General features: G+C 50.2%; 2 protein-coding genes across 6 annotated transcripts; one reads left to right on the top strand and one right to left on the bottom strand.

Moving 5' to 3' along the window:
- Positions 1-6,292: 6,292 nt before the first annotated feature.
- On the bottom strand, positions 6,293-11,235 carry TIMM29 (translocase of inner mitochondrial membrane 29). Its single transcript, XM_049876905.1, has 2 exons — positions 10,945-11,235; positions 6,293-10,868 (listed from the first exon to the last, which is right to left on the bottom strand). Exons 1-2 carry the CDS (start codon positions 11,036-11,038, stop codon positions 10,180-10,182), a joined length of 783 nt encoding a protein of 260 aa, XP_049732862.1. The 5' UTR covers positions 11,039-11,235; the 3' UTR covers positions 6,293-10,179.
- On the top strand, positions 11,200-16,158 carry YIPF2 (Yip1 domain family member 2). Of its 5 annotated transcripts, none has more exons than XM_049876899.1 (10): positions 11,261-11,289; positions 11,431-11,491; positions 11,887-12,047; positions 12,139-12,219; positions 13,654-13,741; positions 15,104-15,220; positions 15,315-15,481; positions 15,564-15,746; positions 15,836-15,971; positions 16,070-16,158. In XM_049876899.1, exons 2-9 carry the CDS (start codon positions 11,461-11,463, stop codon positions 15,950-15,952), a joined length of 945 nt encoding a protein of 314 aa, XP_049732856.1. In that variant the 5' UTR covers positions 11,261-11,289; positions 11,431-11,460; the 3' UTR covers positions 15,953-15,971; positions 16,070-16,158. The 5 variants fall into 5 exon arrangements, with proteins under 5 accessions (XP_049732860.1, XP_049732856.1, XP_049732857.1 ...); XM_049876900.1 differs by having other exon boundaries at positions 16,055-16,139; XM_049876903.1 differs by lacking the exon at positions 11,431-11,491 and having other exon boundaries at positions 11,200-11,289.
- The last annotated feature ends 279 nt before the right edge of the window (positions 16,159-16,437 follow it).

Genomic DNA, 16,437 nt, shown 5'->3' with positions numbered 1-16,437 from the left:
AGGGTTTTCAAAGCCGATTTTTTTGGACGTAGATCACCAGGCCTTTCTTCTGAGGCACCTCTGGGTGGACTGGAACCACCAACCTTTCAGTTTGCAACCAAACACATTAACTCATTAACTGTTGCATCGCCCAGGAACTCCTCTTAAAGAGTAATCAGTATTTAATGAGCAGACAATACCTGCCCTAACTGACATTGTGGGGTGAAGACAATGCTGGCACCGCTTTTGGTGGCCATCACATGTGCATCTGAACCCACTGGGGAGCCTGCATGCTGCCGGGCTGCAGGCCACCTTCGCACCCAGAAGGAAGCTCCATCCATTGACTGCAACAGCTGCACAATGTGGTCGCTAGGTAGAGGAGGGCGTCCTCTCTAGGTGAGTTCCTCAGACCAAAACAACACATTTCTCAAGGGATTCCTCCTTCTCCTGGACCCCTGGTTTTAATTTGAACAAGTCCCAGGCTTCCTCTGTAGAGGGGCTGCTGTCATTGCACTCAAGGGAAGTCCAGGATTCAGGGCTGGAGCTCCTGGGTGGTGTAAACAATTAACAGGCTTGGCTGCCAACCAAAAGCTTGGTGGTTCAAGTCCACCCAGAGGCACCTCAGGAGAAAAGCCTGGTGATCTACTTCCGAAAAATCTATCATTGAAAACCCTATGGAGTACAGTTCTACTCTGATACACATGGGACCACCATAAGTTGGAGCTAACTTGACATAAGGCAGTTTGTTTGTTTGTTTTTTGTTTCCCCACCACCAAGTTCATCTCTACAGACAGTCCAAATGGTGCTTCAATTAACTTCCTTTGGGGCAAGGTCACCCAACCAAACCTACTGCGGTCGAGTCAATTCTGACTTATAGCGACACTGTGGAACAGGGTAGAACTGCCCCACAGGGCTTCCAAGGCTGTAAATCTTTATGGAAGCAGACTGCCATGTCTTTCTCCTGGGGAGCGGCTAGTAGGTTTGAACTGCTGACCTTTCAGTTAGCAGCTGAGTACTTTAACCACTGTACCACCAGGGCTCCAGTTGGGGCAAGATAAAAACCAAAAACCAAACCCATGGCCATTGAATGGATTCCAACTAGTAGCAACCCTATAGGACAGAGCAGACCAGCCCCATAGGATTTCCAAGGAGCGCCTGGTGGATTCCAACTGCTGGCCTTTCGGTTAGCAGCTATAGCACGTTGTAGCTCTTAACCACTACTACGCCACCAGGGTGCATGGGGCAAGATACTAGCCCATTATTCTGGATAAACGCCGTGAATGCTGAAGGCAAGAAAATCTTCATCAATTCCAAGGGAAACACCTAGTCATGAAACCCTGGCTTTTATTCCAAAGGAAGCAAGTCCAGCTTAATTTCATCCACAGTGGTTTCCATATTAACTCTAGTTCGGAGCAAAAGAACTGTGGATTAGAACAAGCGGGGACAGGCTCGCTATGAGTCAGAATCGACTGGACGGCACTGGGTTCACCGGGTTCTACCTGGTAAGAGAAGGAAAAAGGGGAACTCTGGCGCCCTCTGCTTCTCACCAATTGCCACACACTCATCGGCAGTGTCCCTCTGCTGCCCCCACCAGACTTCAAAGCCAGCTTTGAAGTAGCTCCCAGTTCCCAGGTTCTCTTAGTCTGTTATTTACGAAACTAGCACTACAATCTCTTCGGTTAAAACTACAGTACTATAAATTGCATTATAACTACAGTAGCAGGATTAAAGATAACAACAACAAAAATAAACCACTAAAATATATGTATATAAGTAAAAATATATGTAAAGGCCCGTATTCAGAAGTGGTGACCACACTTGTTCTCAGGTTAATGGAGACAAAGGGCTTTCTCCTTAAGCTCATGGCTTTGGCCACATCACTTGTACTATTACTAACTGCATAAAAATTCACTAACTTAAAAATCGTTACGTAAAAAACAAAACATTCTATCATAATAAATTGAAAACTAGTATCTTTTGAAGCAAGTGGAAGGAAATTTTAAAAATACATTATAAGCTAAGAATTTTATGATTTTAGTTCTCACGTTTAGGTTCTTAACCGATTTTGAATTCATTTTTGTGTACGGTGTGAGACATGGGTCCTGTTTCTTTTTTCTGCATGTGGAAAGCCAGTTTTCCCAACACCGTTTATTGAAGTGACTCTTCTTTCCCCATCAAATTGACTTAGCACCCTTGTCAAAAATCAGGTGACCACAGACGTGTAGGTTTATTTCTGGACTCTGACTTCTATTCCATTGGTCTATGTGTCTATTATAATACCAGTACCAACCTGTTTTGATTACTGTAGCTAAATAATATGTTTTAAAATCAGGAATGTGATTCCTCCTACTTTGTTCTCCAACATTGCTTACGCTATTTGAGGCCATTCCACATGAAGTTGAGGAATTGTTGTTGTTAGGTGCCGTCGAGTTGGTTCGGACTCATAGTGACCCTATGTACAACAGAATGAAACACTGCCAGGCCCTGTGCCATCTTCACAATCGTTGTTATGCTTGAGCCCATTGTTGCAGCCACTGTGTCAATCTGTCTCGTTGAGGGTCTTCCTCTTTTCCACTGACCCTCTACTGTACCAGGGAACTGTTCCCTCCTGACAACATGTCCGAAGTATGTGAGACATAGTCTTGCCATCTTTGCTTCTAAAGAGCATTCTGGCTGCACTTCTCCCGACACAGATTTGTTCATTCTTTTGGCAGTCCATGGTATATTCAATATTCTTCAACAACACCATGATTCAAAGGCGTCAATTCTTCTTCCATCTTCCTTATTCACCGTCCAGCTTTCATACGGTATTTGATTACCTGCTGGTATCTGAATACCAGTGGCATAGCTTCCAGCAGAACAACAACGCGGAATCCCCCACGGCAGGACAAACTGACATACACGTGGGGGAGTCGAAGATTAGTTTTTCCATTTCTGTAAAGAAGGCTGTTGGAATTTTGATTGAGATTGCTCTGAATCTATAGAATGCTTTGAGTAGGAGTGACAACTTAATAATATTAAGTCTTCCAATTCATGAACATGGAACATCTTTCCATTTATTTATGAATGGATAAACAAGATGTGGCACCTTCATACAATGGAATGCTATTCAGCCAGAAAGGGAAATGAAGTCTTGTTGCATACAACAATATGGGTGTACATGTGCGGGACCTTCTCTAGGGGATGCGTACATGTGCTCACAGTGGTTGAAGACACACATGTCCTGTGAGCCACACTCCCACCCTTCAGCAAGACTGTGGTCAGACAGTTCTCCAAGGCAGTTGCACCAATTTATATTCCCACCAGCTGTACAAGAGCTCCTGTTTCTCCACAAATGACCAGCACTTGATATTGTCCGACTTTTGGCAATCTGATAACTGAGATGGTATTTTGTTGGGATCCAGTTCCTACTTTTCCAGGCTGACTCCAGCCTGGGGTGCTCTGGTGAGATTCACTAGAGGATGAGCGTGGCTTTCGGTCTCTTACTTCTTCAGGCCCACTGCCTCATCCAGGGACTCACCAGGAGCCTCTGCACCGACAGCCTTGCAAATACTAAAAGAATACAAGCATCAACCACTGACCCAGCTTTCAAAAAACATGGCCATAAAATTAGCATCTCCTATCATTTGGGGGTATCTAGCAAACAGCTTACTCATATACAGATTTTTTTCTTCCATTTTACTTTTTTTTTTTAATAATATTTTATTGTTTTTGGTGAGAGTTTACACAGCCAATTAGGTTCCCATTTAACAATTACTACACAAATTATTCAGTGGCATTGGTTGCATTTTTCACAATGTGTCAACATTCTCATTAATCCTGTTCTGTTTCCAGTACTCTAGTTTCCCTGCCCCCTTACCTTCTTATCTTTGCTTTAGGATAATTGTTGACCATTTGGTCTCATATAGATGATTTTTTAAAGGAGCACAATACTCATGGGTTATATTCTTTTCCACTTATCATCTTTGGTATTGTTAAAAACCAAAACTGTATTTTTTAAAGGCCCTGGTGAGAATCTGGAAGAATATGTTAACTCTGGGGGATGGGAAAAAGAGGAAGACCCTCGACAAGAAGGACTGACACAGTGGCTGCAACAATAGGCTCAAACATAGCAACGACTGTGAGGGTGGCCCAGGACTGGGCAGTGTTTCCCTCTGCTATGCATGGGGTCACTGAGTCAGAACTGACTTGATGGCACCTAACAACAACAATTTCTTTTATTAATTTCTGCCTTGTCTTGATTTTATACAGCAAGCATATTATATAGGGAATAAAGAGGGGTTTAAAAAAATTAGGAAAAAGAATCTCTGGGACATCTCTGACAGCTGCAGTGGACCCCGGGAAACTCTTGGTGTGCTCCCTTTGGCTGCCTAAGATGTTAGCACTTCCCTAGGCAGCCTGCAGTTCCAGCTGACTCGAGGGTAGTTCCTGGCCATGTGCCCCTGGTCCAGTCTCACCTGGCACAGAGATGGCCATACTCATAGGTATATAATGGTGCTAGGTGCCATCAAGTTGATTTCGACTCATAGAGACCCCATGTGACAGAGCAGAACTGCCCCCTAGGGGTTTCTAGGCTGTGATCTTCCTCTCGTGGAAAGGCTGGCTGGGTTCAAACTGCCAACCTTTTTGGTTAGCAGCTGCATGCAGATATATAGTTGTTGTTGTGCACGGCCGAGTTGATTCCTTCACAGCGACCCTGTAGGACACAGAACTGCCCATAGGGTTTCCTAGGTTGTAATCTTTAGGGAGGAAACCCTGGTGGCATAGTAGTTAAGTGCTACTACGGCTGCTAACCAAAGGGTTAGCAGTTGGAATCCACCAGGCGCTCGTTGGAAACTCTATGGGGCAGTTCTACCCTGTCCTATAGGGTAGCTATGAGTCGGAATCGACTCGACGGCACTGGGTTTGTTTTTTTTTTAATCTTTATGGAAGAAATTTGCCAGATCTTTTCTCCCATGAAGCAGCTGGTGGTTCAAACCACTGAGCTTTCTGCTAGTAACTGAGTGCGTAACCATTGAGCCACTTGAGCCACCAGGGCTCCTTCAGGGATGTAGTGGTGAATGGCTATTCGTAATAGCAGTTCCGCTGTCACAAGAAGGGGGAAGGAAACCTTGCAGCTGCCCTCAGCGAAATCTCAAAAGAGCAAGTTCAGGACTTGTCATGTTTAGGGCAGTGAGTCCCCCGGGAACTCCAGTGGTAGGTCAGGGTGGATCAGTAACGTGGGAGGGATGCCTGTAGGTCACAAATTCCAAATGAGATTACAAGACCAAAAGTACTGGGCTCCTTTCGCAGCCCCTAGTGAAATGACTGGCTCAGGTGTTAATCAAAAATGATTAAAGCATGACATGAGAGACTGACAGGGAACCTAAAAAGGAGAGGGACCAGTCCTGGAGAGTGGGATGACTGGACAGTACTCGCCTTCTCATGGAATGCCGTAGCACAAGCAGGCTTGCTTAGACAGGTGGACAGGATTCTAATCGAACCTCTCGAGCAGTGGTTCTCAAACATGGCTGTTATTGGCATCTTCTGGGGAGATTTTAAAAAGTGTGGTTGCCTGCACCCCACTCCCAGATATTGACTTAACTGGCCTGAAGCGGGACCTAGATTTTTAATGTTCCTTAGGTAGACTCCTGGTGGCGCAGTGGTAAAGAGCTCAACTGCTAACCCAAAGGTCGGCAGTCTGAGTCCTCCTGCTCAGTTGTATGAGTTGGAATTGACTTGACAGGAACCGGTTTGGGTGTTTTTTTAGTTTACGTGGACCCAACACTCAAATGTTGAGAGTTATTGATTACAGGACCAATGGGGGATAAAGGAGCAAGTTAAATGGCACAAGAAACCAACAAATCCAGAACGTGGGCTATTTCTCAAGACAACTGACCCACTTTCTGCAATAAGTCAGAGGTGTAGGGACAGAGGACTTTTCTAGATTAAAATGCAACCAAACCAACTATAAAAAGACTTCTTTTTTTAATTGTGCTTTAAGTGAAAGTTTACAGCTAAAGTTAGTTTCTCACACAAAAATTTATACACACATTGTTATGTGACCCTAGTTGCTCTCCCTATAATGTGACAGCACACTGCTCCTTTCCAGCCCGGATTTCCCGTGTCCATTCAACCAGCTCCCGGCCCCTTTTGCCTTCTCATTTTCACCTCCGGACAGGAGCTGCCCAGTAAAAAGACATTTCTGAAACCATCAGGAAAATGCAATTATGGATAGCATACCAGATGATACCAAAGAATTTTGAATTTTGTTAGGTGCGTATAATACCATTGTCTTTATTTAAGAAAATGCAGACTGAAATTGTACGGGTGAGATGATATGATGTATGGGGTTTGCTTTAAAATATTACAGCAAGAAAAACAGAAGACAGGCTGAGGAAGCAAAAAAAAAAAAAACAAAAAACCCAAAGCCCACTGCTGTCAATTCTGACTCAAAACCCACTGCCATCGAGTCGATTCTGACTCATAGCGACCCTATAGGACAGAGTAGGGCTGCCCCATAGAGTTTCCAAGGAGCACCTGGTGGACTTGAACCACTGACCTTTTGGTTAGCAGCCGTAGCACTTAACCACTACGCCACCAGTGTTTCCAATTCTGGCTCATAGCAACCCTATAGGACAGAGTAGAACTGTCCCATAGGGTTTCCAAGGCTGTCAATCTTTAGAGAAGCTGACTGCCACATCTTTTTCCCACGGAGTAGCTGGTGGGTTCAAACCACTGACCTTTCAGTTAGCAGCTGAGTGCTTAAGCTCTGCGCAACCACAGCTCCTTAAAAAAAAAACCAAACCAAACCCACTGCCGTTGAGTCGATTCCGACTCATAGCAACCCTACAGGACAGAACAGAACTGCCCCATAGAGTTTGCAAGGAGTGCCTGGTGGATGTGAACTGCTGACCTCTTGGTTAGCAGCTGTAGCACTTAACCACTACACCACCAGGGTTTCCAGGACTCCTTAGAGGTAGCAAAATCTTAATTACTATTGAACTGGGTTATGAGTACATGGGGTTTGTTGTATTATTCTACTTGTGTAGGTTTGTAAGAGCTTGCGGTGTCACCCACGCAGGTGACCCAGCTGGGTACAGGATGCTGCAAGGTGAGGACCAGGGTGAGGCAAGCACTTGCATGACCCTGAGAGGGAGTGCCTCCTCAAATTCTGTGCTCTGTGCACCTGCTTCCCTCACCGTAGTCATGGTCCTAGGTGCTTCAACACAACTTCCAGCGAACTAGGGAAATGGACATTATCCCAGGGCCGACCAGGTGATCCTGCCCCTAGAGGAACTTCTAGGAGACAGGAGAGGTTTACTCAAGGGGAAGGCACTGCCTATCCCAGTAGAACCGCTCACAGCCTCCTTCAACTGCTGCCAACAAGGTGGAGGTGCACATTCCTGGGATGCATATGAATGTGACCCCTCTCCGTAACCCTGACTTCTGCCATCATCTACCCATTGCCACCGAATTAATTCTGACCTGTAACAACACAACTGGCCAGAACAGAACTGCTCTACAGGGTTTCCAAGGCTGTAATCTTTACGGTAAGTTAGCTGGCTGAGTACTTAACCATTGTGCCGCGAGGGCTCCATCTGCCATCATTTAAAAAAATTATCTGGTTCTAAAGAGTGGCAAACTGATGCATGTGGTAACTGCACTCCATCTACTGGCTGCTTCACAGAACAAAAGAAAACGGGCTAGCCACCCCACGTGGGCTCAGGCAAGGATGGCGTCAGCGTCTCTGAATCTCTGGTGCCCTCTGCTGGTCTTTCCGATGACAACAACTGGAAAGATTCAGCATTGAGCACATACTGGAGGACAAGTTAATTCAGAATAAATTTCAAGTAAAAGGGAGACCCTGAACATGTTCGTATTAAACTTGAGTGTCTTCAGATCCTGAGAGACAAGCACACCTTGGCTACACTCCTCCATTCCCACTTACCACAGGCGGGCAGTGAGGCTGAGGAACACTGCCCCTCGTTCAAGATTAACTCAGGAAGGGGAGAGGATGGGTTTGGGGCCATCATCTTCCTCAAAGAGGCATCCTACAGGCTGTGAATGCCTACTACATACCAAGTGCTTTGGCATGGTTACTAAGTTTTTTTACCCACCCTGAAAAAAATTATTCCCCTAAGGAAACTGAGGCACAGAGAAGTCACCTAGTAAGTGTAACTGTGACTTTAAAGCCCACTTCTCCTTGAGATCCTACTGCCTTTATGGGAACATAAGCAATCTCCCCACTCTGCCCTGTTTCTGGCACTGAGCAGGCTGAGACTGGAGGGCCACTTCCCCTGGGCTGGCCAAAGGCTGGGGATCCAACCTTGATCTGCTTCCCCTCTATCAGGACCATACCAGCTCCCACCCACAGCCCACACATGCAATATCTTGTATGTTAACTCTTTCAACACTGATTGAGGTCCACACTGGGCTGAGCACTGTGGGGAGCTGGGAGCTCAGCAGTGAACAAGAAGACCTGGACATGACCTCAGGGAGCCTGTCCAAGCCCCACAGTGCACAGCACCAGCTCCACCCAGTCTCCTGGCCATTCTAACAACTCACTTCTTACACCAGACCCAGGAGGTCGGAGCACTGGATGGGGGGCCAAAATGCAGTGTGGATTCTGCTCCGGGAAAGGCCGGCCCTCTGAAGAGACAAGCCACACAGACTTCAGGTAATTCTTCCACACGTGCAATTCCTACGCAAAAACTTGAGTGCTGTTTGGTTGTTGCCAACCAATGCCAACCTGTGCCCTGAGACTCACAGCTCCCTGCAGCTACAAGGGGTGTGCGTGACTGGAAATCAGAAATGGCATTTAATAACTGACTCAAGCAATAAAGATATGTAATTTTCTTTCAATACTTCTCCGAGCAGTGAGGAACTAGTCACGCTTTGATGGCAATGTGGCTTAACCCCTTTTCTGAAGTTAGCTAATCTTTGTCTCTTTAACGAAGACTGTAGTATTTAGGTCCAGCACCTTTGGCAGGTAACAGCATAGGATTAGAATCTAGTATCATTTGTCTTGTGTTTGTTTTCATTGTATTTATTTTTCGTATTTGTTTCTTTACTTCTGTACTCGTATTTTATTTATAGCAAGAGATAACAATGAAATAATTTTGCGACTAAAACCTGAGATTAAGTGACTCATGGCTCTGTAAAAGTAACCAACTTCCTGAACCTCAGCTTTTTTCTCTGTAAAAAGGGGATGCTGACTTATAAGGTGTTCCCTCTACCCCCAAAATAAAGATATAAAAATTACCATGTGCCTAATGAACCCATATTATGAATGGAAAGCCCAAGTGCCAAAACTTAATAGCGGCAAAAACACACAAACATCACAGCAAAGATGGATGTTTCACCTCCTAGTTTTATTAACTAGCCACAGACCATCTTGAAGATAAAGTCTCATTCCCCTCACATTTTCGTTTTAAGAGTATGATCACTATAACTGCTATAAGTACCATCTATGTACACTTACTTATTTCTTTTCAGCTACACAATTGTGTTTTCAGGGTTAGAGAAGTATAACATAACCACAATCTATGATTTCACATAGATTTCCATATCAAGAAATGCTTTATCCCTCAAAGATACTTAAATAAAAAATTCCTTGTAAAATCCAAAGGGTCATACCAACATCAATTTTTGCCTGCAATACTGTATTAGTTATGTAAGACGTTACCCGTTGGGGAAGCTGGGTGAAAGGTACACTGGTTGTCCCTATTATTTTCCCAACTTCCAATGAGCCTATAATTATTTCAAAATAAAAAGTTACTTATAAAAATGAAAAACAGATCATAGAATAAAAACATTTCTGCTCCAAACAAACAAACAAACAAACAAACCCACATCTGCATAGTTTTAGGAGAGCAGGCGGTGGGACCTGACAACAAATGTGGTACCTCAGCTGGGGGAACGTAAGGCCCAAGGTAAACAGTTTATGTCAAATCCTCCTTACTAGCTCTGACAATAATAAACGTTATAAGATCACGTCATTCTACTCTTCCCAACCCCTAGAGCAAGGCCGCTCTGGATTAACTTCAGCTAACCAGGAACAAGGTGAGGAGGAGAAAGGCTCCCCAAATTTGTAAATACCTGGCGGCGAGAGGCACTCTGCATTTGGGCCCCCTCACACCAACTGCACAAAATCCCAGGCAGCATGCCAGCACTCGGAGCCCTTTCGGACCCTCGTCCGAACCCTGGCTCCACGGGGCTTCACCTCGGGGCCTCCGACTGCACCAACGAGTCGGCCTGGCTCAGGACGAGCCTGTCCTTTTTCTCCTTCTGCAAGACCTGCTCCTCCCACAGCGCCTGGTCCACCTGATCCTCCGTGAGCACGACAGGCTTGTATTTCTCGTCGAAAAGCCGCTCGTTGGCCTCGGAGTGCAGCTGGTGGAGCCCGACGACGCGTAAATGCGCAGGCAGGTGGAGGAACTCGTCGTCGTTAATGTCGCAGTCGCGCATACGGGCCCCAAGCACCCACCAGCGGTCCACGAAGCCCACGTCCAGGATCCGGCCCGGGAAGTCGGCCCAACGGGGTTGCAGGTAGCGGCAGCGGGCCTGGTAGAGGCTGGCCTGGTCGTCGAAGGGCGCCTCGTACACGAGCGAACAGAGTCCCAGGTTCAGGTGGCGCAGGCGGCCGCGGCCCCGCAGCCACAGCAGTCGCTGCACGAACGCTTCAGACTCGCGGTTACGCGTGGCCGGCGCTAGCAGTAGAAGGGTCCCAGATGCGTCGAGCAGCGCCTCCTCGAAGGCCGCCTCGCCCGGCGCCAAGGCGCAACAAGCCGCCACTCCACCCAGCAGCCCCACGTACACCGCCGCCCGTCCCGGCCGGGCCCGCGCTGCCGCTGCTGCGTCCCCGCAGGCCTCGGCGTAGTCCCGGAGCAGCGCGCGGGACCAGATGCCTAAGGGGAGATAAGCGCAGTAAGAGCAATCCGGCCGCTGTGGCCACTCACCCCGCCGCCTCCCGCTGGTACTCACCCAAACGCTCCCACACGCCCGGCTTCGCGACCGTCGCGTCCCCCGCCTCTCCGCGGCCTCGGGACCAAAGTTTCTTCAGGGCGGTCGCCGCCATCCTCTTCCGGCTTGGCGTCCGTTTTCCCAATTGAAACGCTTGGTACTCGAAGTAAAAGGCCCGGGAGTCACTTCTGTGCAACGGCCAACACCGCCGGAAATGGCTTCCCGTCGGAAGAGGACAGGAAACGGACCGGCGCCGGATGTTACTCTCCGGTGCTTGTGGCCTCGGCCTACGGCTCTTCGGCCCCGGCGGGTAGGCGGGCTGCGCAGGCGCAGAGAGGTTGGGCCACGCCGGCTGAGTAGCCTCAGGTGAGGTGGGGCGGGGTACACCTGTTGGAGCCAGGCGGCTAGTTCAAGCCCCCGTGGGGGCCTTTAGCCCCCAGGCGGTGCCGAGGGACAGGCCCCGGGAGGGGGCCGGAGGGGGCGGGCCTGATCGGTCTCTGTCCTCAGAGCGGGATGCGGTGACGCCCCTGGACGGCCATGGCAGCGGCAGACGAGCTCACCTTCCACGGTGAGTGCAGCCCCGACCCGGCCGGAAACACTTACCCAGGTTCCAGCTCATATCTAACCCAAACCCTAGTCTGCTGTGAACCCTGACCCGGAGATGAAATCTATCTCTGACTCCAACCCCGTTCAAGCCCTGAACTCAGACCTCAAACTAGAGCTTCTAGCCTAGCCCATGACCCCTTCTAGAACAGAACTACCCCAGACCCTAAATTGCAGTTATATGTTAGTAAGGTACAGGCGTCCTTTCCATCTGCCAGACTGAGGAACTCTGGCTGCCCTGGTGTCAGTGGAAAGGACAGAGGTGGCCATCGCCAGAGCTCTGCTCCCAGTTGAGCAGGGGTCCAGTTGAATGTCAGTCAGTCCCCAAAACATCCCCTTGCCCATATTCCTTCTCCACAGAGTTCCAGGAAGCCACTGATCTCCTAGCCAAGACCCCAGATGCGACCACCAGGAGCAGAAGTGACCAGCTGACCCCACAGGGACATGTGGCTGTGGCCATGGACTCGGGTGGCAGCTATGGAGCTGAGGAGGAAGTGGAAGAGGAGAGTGACAAGGCCGCGGTGAGTCATATACATGCCCTGGGCCCTGCCCCCACTGGGCCCCTTGCTGGCCCAGGCTCTAGGGGCAGGCACTGAAAGCCTTGCTGTGTAGCTCCTGCAGGGAGAGAAGCAGCAGCCAGGATTCTGGACCTTTGGCTACTATCAGAGCTTCTTCGATGTGGACACCTCACAGGTCAGGCCCTGGAAGCTGGTGGGATAGACTCGGAATCTTGCATGGGATTTAGCCAGTATTCACTGAACGCTTCTTGTGTTCCAGGCCCCAGGCATGGTGCTGGCCATACCTACATGGGTCCTACCCAGGCTGATAGAAATAACTGTGCCACTGTATAAAGATTATGCTGGCAATGGGGCTGTGGCAAGGAGCCCTGGTGGCATGCTGGTTAAGTGCACGGGTGCTAACCAAAAGTTGGCAATTTGAACACACCAGTAGCTCCGTAGGAGAAAGATGTGGCAATCTGTTTCTGTAACGATTTACAGCTTTGGAAACTCTATGGGGCAGTTCTACTCTGTTTTATAGGGTCGCTATAAGTCAGAATCGATTCTACGGCAGTGGGTTTGGTTTTTGGTTTTGGCCTTTATGGGAACACAGGAGTTACAATTGATCTGAGTCAAGGAAAGGCCTCCTCAGTAGGTGAGGAACTTGCTGAGACCTAAGGAGGAACCCTGGTGGCTCAGTGGGTAAAGCATTCAGCTGCTAATCAAAAGGTTGGCGGTTCAAACCTACCAGCTGCTCCGCAGGAGAGAGATGTGGCAGTCTGCTCCTGTAAAGGTTTACAGCCTTGGAAGCCGTATGACCATGCCCCGTAGGGTCATTATGAGTCGAAATCAACTCAACGGCAGTGGGTTAGGTTTAGGATGGAGAAGAATTACCTGGGCAGAGTGGAGGGAAGCATAGGAGTGTTCCAGGCACAGGGAATCATGTAAGCAGAGGACCAGAGGTGAGAGAAGGCATGACGTGTTGTGGAAGCTGCATGTCACCAAATCTGGTTGGAGAGTGTGAAGCGAGGACAGTGCTGCAGGATGCAGTAGGATGGGCAGGCAGGAGCCAGATCACAGAGGACCTTGTGAGCTAAGTTAAGGAGTTTGGGTTTTATCCTGAGGGTGACGGGGAGCTGTGGAAGGGTGTAGAGCAGGAGTGGGATGAGCAGACGTGCTGTGTGGAATGTAGATCCGAAGCCCCAGACCACACTGGGAGATGATGATAAACTGGGAATGTGTTGTACTGGAGAGAGTTACAGGAAAGAGAATGTCAGGGGCTTGCTGACTGTTCTCACTGGGAGGTGGGAGAGGAAGTAGCAAGGCCAGTTCAGGGCAGCAAACTGAGAGGAGGAGGAAAGCAGCACACAGGAAGATGGCAGGCCCAGAAGTGGGACACCACTCTAAAGTGAAACATTGTCTGGGAGCCAGCCAAGGAGAGAGCTCCAGGCCCTGCAGAAGTCCAGAAGGAAGAGCTCTTTGAGTTGGGGTCTAGAGGGAGAGGAGACTGGAGGTCACCCAGCAGGGGAAAAGCATGAAAGGCCTAGGGAGGAACTTGTCAGCTTTCTTCTGAGGGTGGTGAGGAGCCACAAGTGGGCTTCCAACCCAGGCCGCAGCCTTGCCTCCCCAGGTCCTGGACCGGATTAAAGGCTCGCTGCTGCCCCGGCCTGGCCACAACTTTGTACGGCACCATCTGCGGAGTCGGCCAGACCTGTACGGTGAGTGACGTCGTGCACTCGGTCCGTTTGATTATTCATTCAACAAATGTGGACTGAGTATCAGGCCCTGGGAATACAGCTGAGAAGAAAGAGTCGTTCATGAAGAGCGTGAAACTTACATTCTGTTTAGGGAGACAGAGGGACTGCAGAGGGCCTTGGTGCCAGGAAGAGAAGCAAAGCAGCCTAGAGGATGAAGAATGATGCTGTTTTGCATGGTTGGTCAGGGAAGGCCTCTGGGGAGGGAGATGAGAGAGTGGTAGCAGGTGAAGGGGAGCAGGGGGAGAGCATTCCAGGAAGGGGGAACACCCAGGGCAAAAGGAGGGTGATGGAGAGTCCCGGAAGGGTTTGGAGCAGGAGCGGGATGCACAGGAACAGCCGGGGCAAACGCCTGGAAGTGCTGGCAGCAGTGTCATTGGAGTGGAGTGAGCTGGTAGGAGGTTGCAGAAGTGATGGATTGCACAGGCCTTCTGTGCCGTGGTGAGGAGGAAAAGGATCAGGGTTAAATGCTCACCGGCACCCCCCAGCCCTGTAAGGCACAAGGGCGGAAGCCAGGAGACCAAGGAGGTGGTGACTTCCGTGGTCCAGGTATGGATGGTGGGGCCTGGCCCAGGGTGGAGGCTCTGGAGGCAGGGAGGAGTGGTTGGATTCTAGAATACGTCTTGAAGGTGGAGCTTCAAGGACAGGATTTTCCGACAGACTGGATATGGGGTGGGAGGAGAGAAGCCAAGGATAACTCCGAGGATTTTGCCTGGACTACTAGGATGGTTTTACTAGGATGGAGTTGCTTACTCACTGATAAGGAAAGCTGGGGCAGGCTTTAGAGGGGAGAGCAAGCACGTGGGGTGGAGTGTGAGATGCCTGGGGTACCCCCATGTGGAAATGTGGATGAAGGAGCCTGCAGTTCCAGGCACAGGCCTAGGCTCGAGATGTTTGCAGTTGTCAACATGGGGGCGGTATATAAAGCCATGAGTTAGATGAGGTCACTCAGGGTGAGTGCAGATGGAGAAGAGGGCCAAGGACTGAGCCCCAGGCTCCCTGTCCATCGTAGAGGTCGGGGGTGAGGAGATGCAGCAAGAGGCTGAGTTCTGCCACTGAGGTGAGACAAAAGCCAAGTGTGTGGGGTTCCAGAAGCCACATGGAGAGTGTTTCCAGAAGGAGAAGACATAAGCTGCATGAGACTAGTGTGAGGCCAAGAAAGATTTGAGGTCACTGGTGACCTGGCCAAGAATCCGGCCAGTAGAGCAGTGGGGCTGGAGGCAGCCCTGAGCTTGAAGAGGCTGGGGTCCCAGCACACTTGAGATGGGATGAGTCCATCTGTCCTAGGAGCTCTAGGCCCAGATCCTGATTGCACACCATCCACAGGTCCCTTCTGGATCTGTGCCACACTGGCCTTTGTCTTGGCCATCACTGGCAACCTGACACTGTTGCTAGCCCAGAGGAGGGACCCCTCCATCCACTACAGCCCCCAATTCCACAAGGGTAAGCCAGGCGGGCAAGGCACAGCAGGTCTGCGGGGCTGGGGGTGCTGGCGGGGCCCTGGGGTTAACTGCCTGAGGTCTCCTCTTGTCCCCAGTGACTGTGGCAGGCATCACCATCTACTGCTACGCATGGCTGGTGCCACTGGCACTGTGGGGCTTCCTACAGTGGCGCAAGGGCGTCCGGGAGCGCTTGGGGCCGTACACCTTCCTGGAGACAGTGTGCATCTACGGCTACTCCCTCTTTGTCTTCATCCCCACCGTGGTGAGTGTGGCTCGGGCAGGGTGGGTGTGGATACTGTAGACAGCTGGACACCATGATAGCGAGCGGCCCATGTCACCCCCAGATCCTGTGGCTCATCCCCGTCCCATGGCTGCAGTGGCTCTTTGGTGCGCTGGCCCTGGCCCTGTCAGCCACTGGCCTGGTGTTCACCCTCTGGCCTGTTGTTCGTGAGGACACCAGGCTGGCAGCCGCAGCGTTGTTGTCCACAGTGGTGCTGCTCCATGCCCTCTTGGCCCTGGGCTGCAAGGTATAGGTGTGGGTGGTCACAGGCCAAGCTGCAGGGCTGGGGGTGGGCTTGGTTCTGGTCCTGACATTGACCCTGGGGGCTTGGTCCAGTTGTACTTCTTCCAGACGCTGCCTCCAGAACACACGGCACCTCCACCCCAAGCCACATCTCTGCCTCCCCACACATTGCTGACACCCACCCTGCCACAGTCCATCACAGCCTCCTAGGAAGGCTGTGGTCCTGTAGGTAAGTATTGGTTTCCAGCTGTGGCTGAGGGGAGCTGCCCAGCCAAGGGGACCCCCACGCTGTAAGTCATGGACCACTCCTAGGATTCTCTTTTTCAGGCAAAACAAAAGGGACACCTCTGCCTGTCCTGCCCCCAGATGATGACTGCAGGTTCCTTTGATACCTGAAGATCACTCTGCTACTTTCCAGACTTTTCTTACAAAGCAAACACTTTTATTTTCTATGCAAAGGTGATTCAGAGAGTTTATATAAAGGCGGGGAAGGGGCAGCCGAGCAGGAAGCTTCCAGTGCAGCCCGGGCAATACTGCGTGGGAGCGGGGCCGGGGCCTGCCCACCCCAGCCTGCCTGCTGGGCCTTCTTCCCTGACACCTGGCCGAGGACGGGAGGGGGCTGGCCCTGGCCTCCACTGTGTCTTCCCTTCCCTAGGTACACAATGAGTGGGGCTTTGGGCCTACACTGAGCTCCC

The sequence above is a fragment of the Elephas maximus genome, chromosome 3 (genome assembly GCF_024166365.1).
Source record: "Elephas maximus indicus isolate mEleMax1 chromosome 3, mEleMax1 primary haplotype, whole genome shotgun sequence".
Taxonomy (NCBI): Eukaryota; Metazoa; Chordata; class Mammalia; order Proboscidea; family Elephantidae; genus Elephas; species Elephas maximus.
This window is presented reverse-complemented; position numbering and strand designations above follow the sequence as displayed.

Bases quoted from the DNA above. Each gene is read 5' to 3' on its own strand.
- TIMM29 (XM_049876905.1), bottom strand. From the start codon at position 11,038: ATGGCGGCGACCGCCCTGAAGAAACTTTGGTCCCGAGGCCGCGGAGAG. The intron at 10,869-10,944 runs GTGAGTACCAGC...ATCTCCCCTTAG, and splicing joins GGGCGTGTGGGAGCGTTTGG to GCATCTGGTCCCGCGCGCTG.
- YIPF2 (XM_049876899.1), top strand. From the start codon at position 11,461: ATGGCAGCGGCAGACGAGCTCACCTTCCACG. The intron at 12,048-12,138 runs GTGAGTCATATA...CTTGCTGTGTAG, and splicing joins AGGAGAGTGACAAGGCCGCG to CTCCTGCAGGGAGAGAAGCA. The intron at 12,220-13,653 runs GTCAGGCCCTGG...TTGCCTCCCCAG, and splicing joins TCGATGTGGACACCTCACAG to GTCCTGGACCGGATTAAAGG.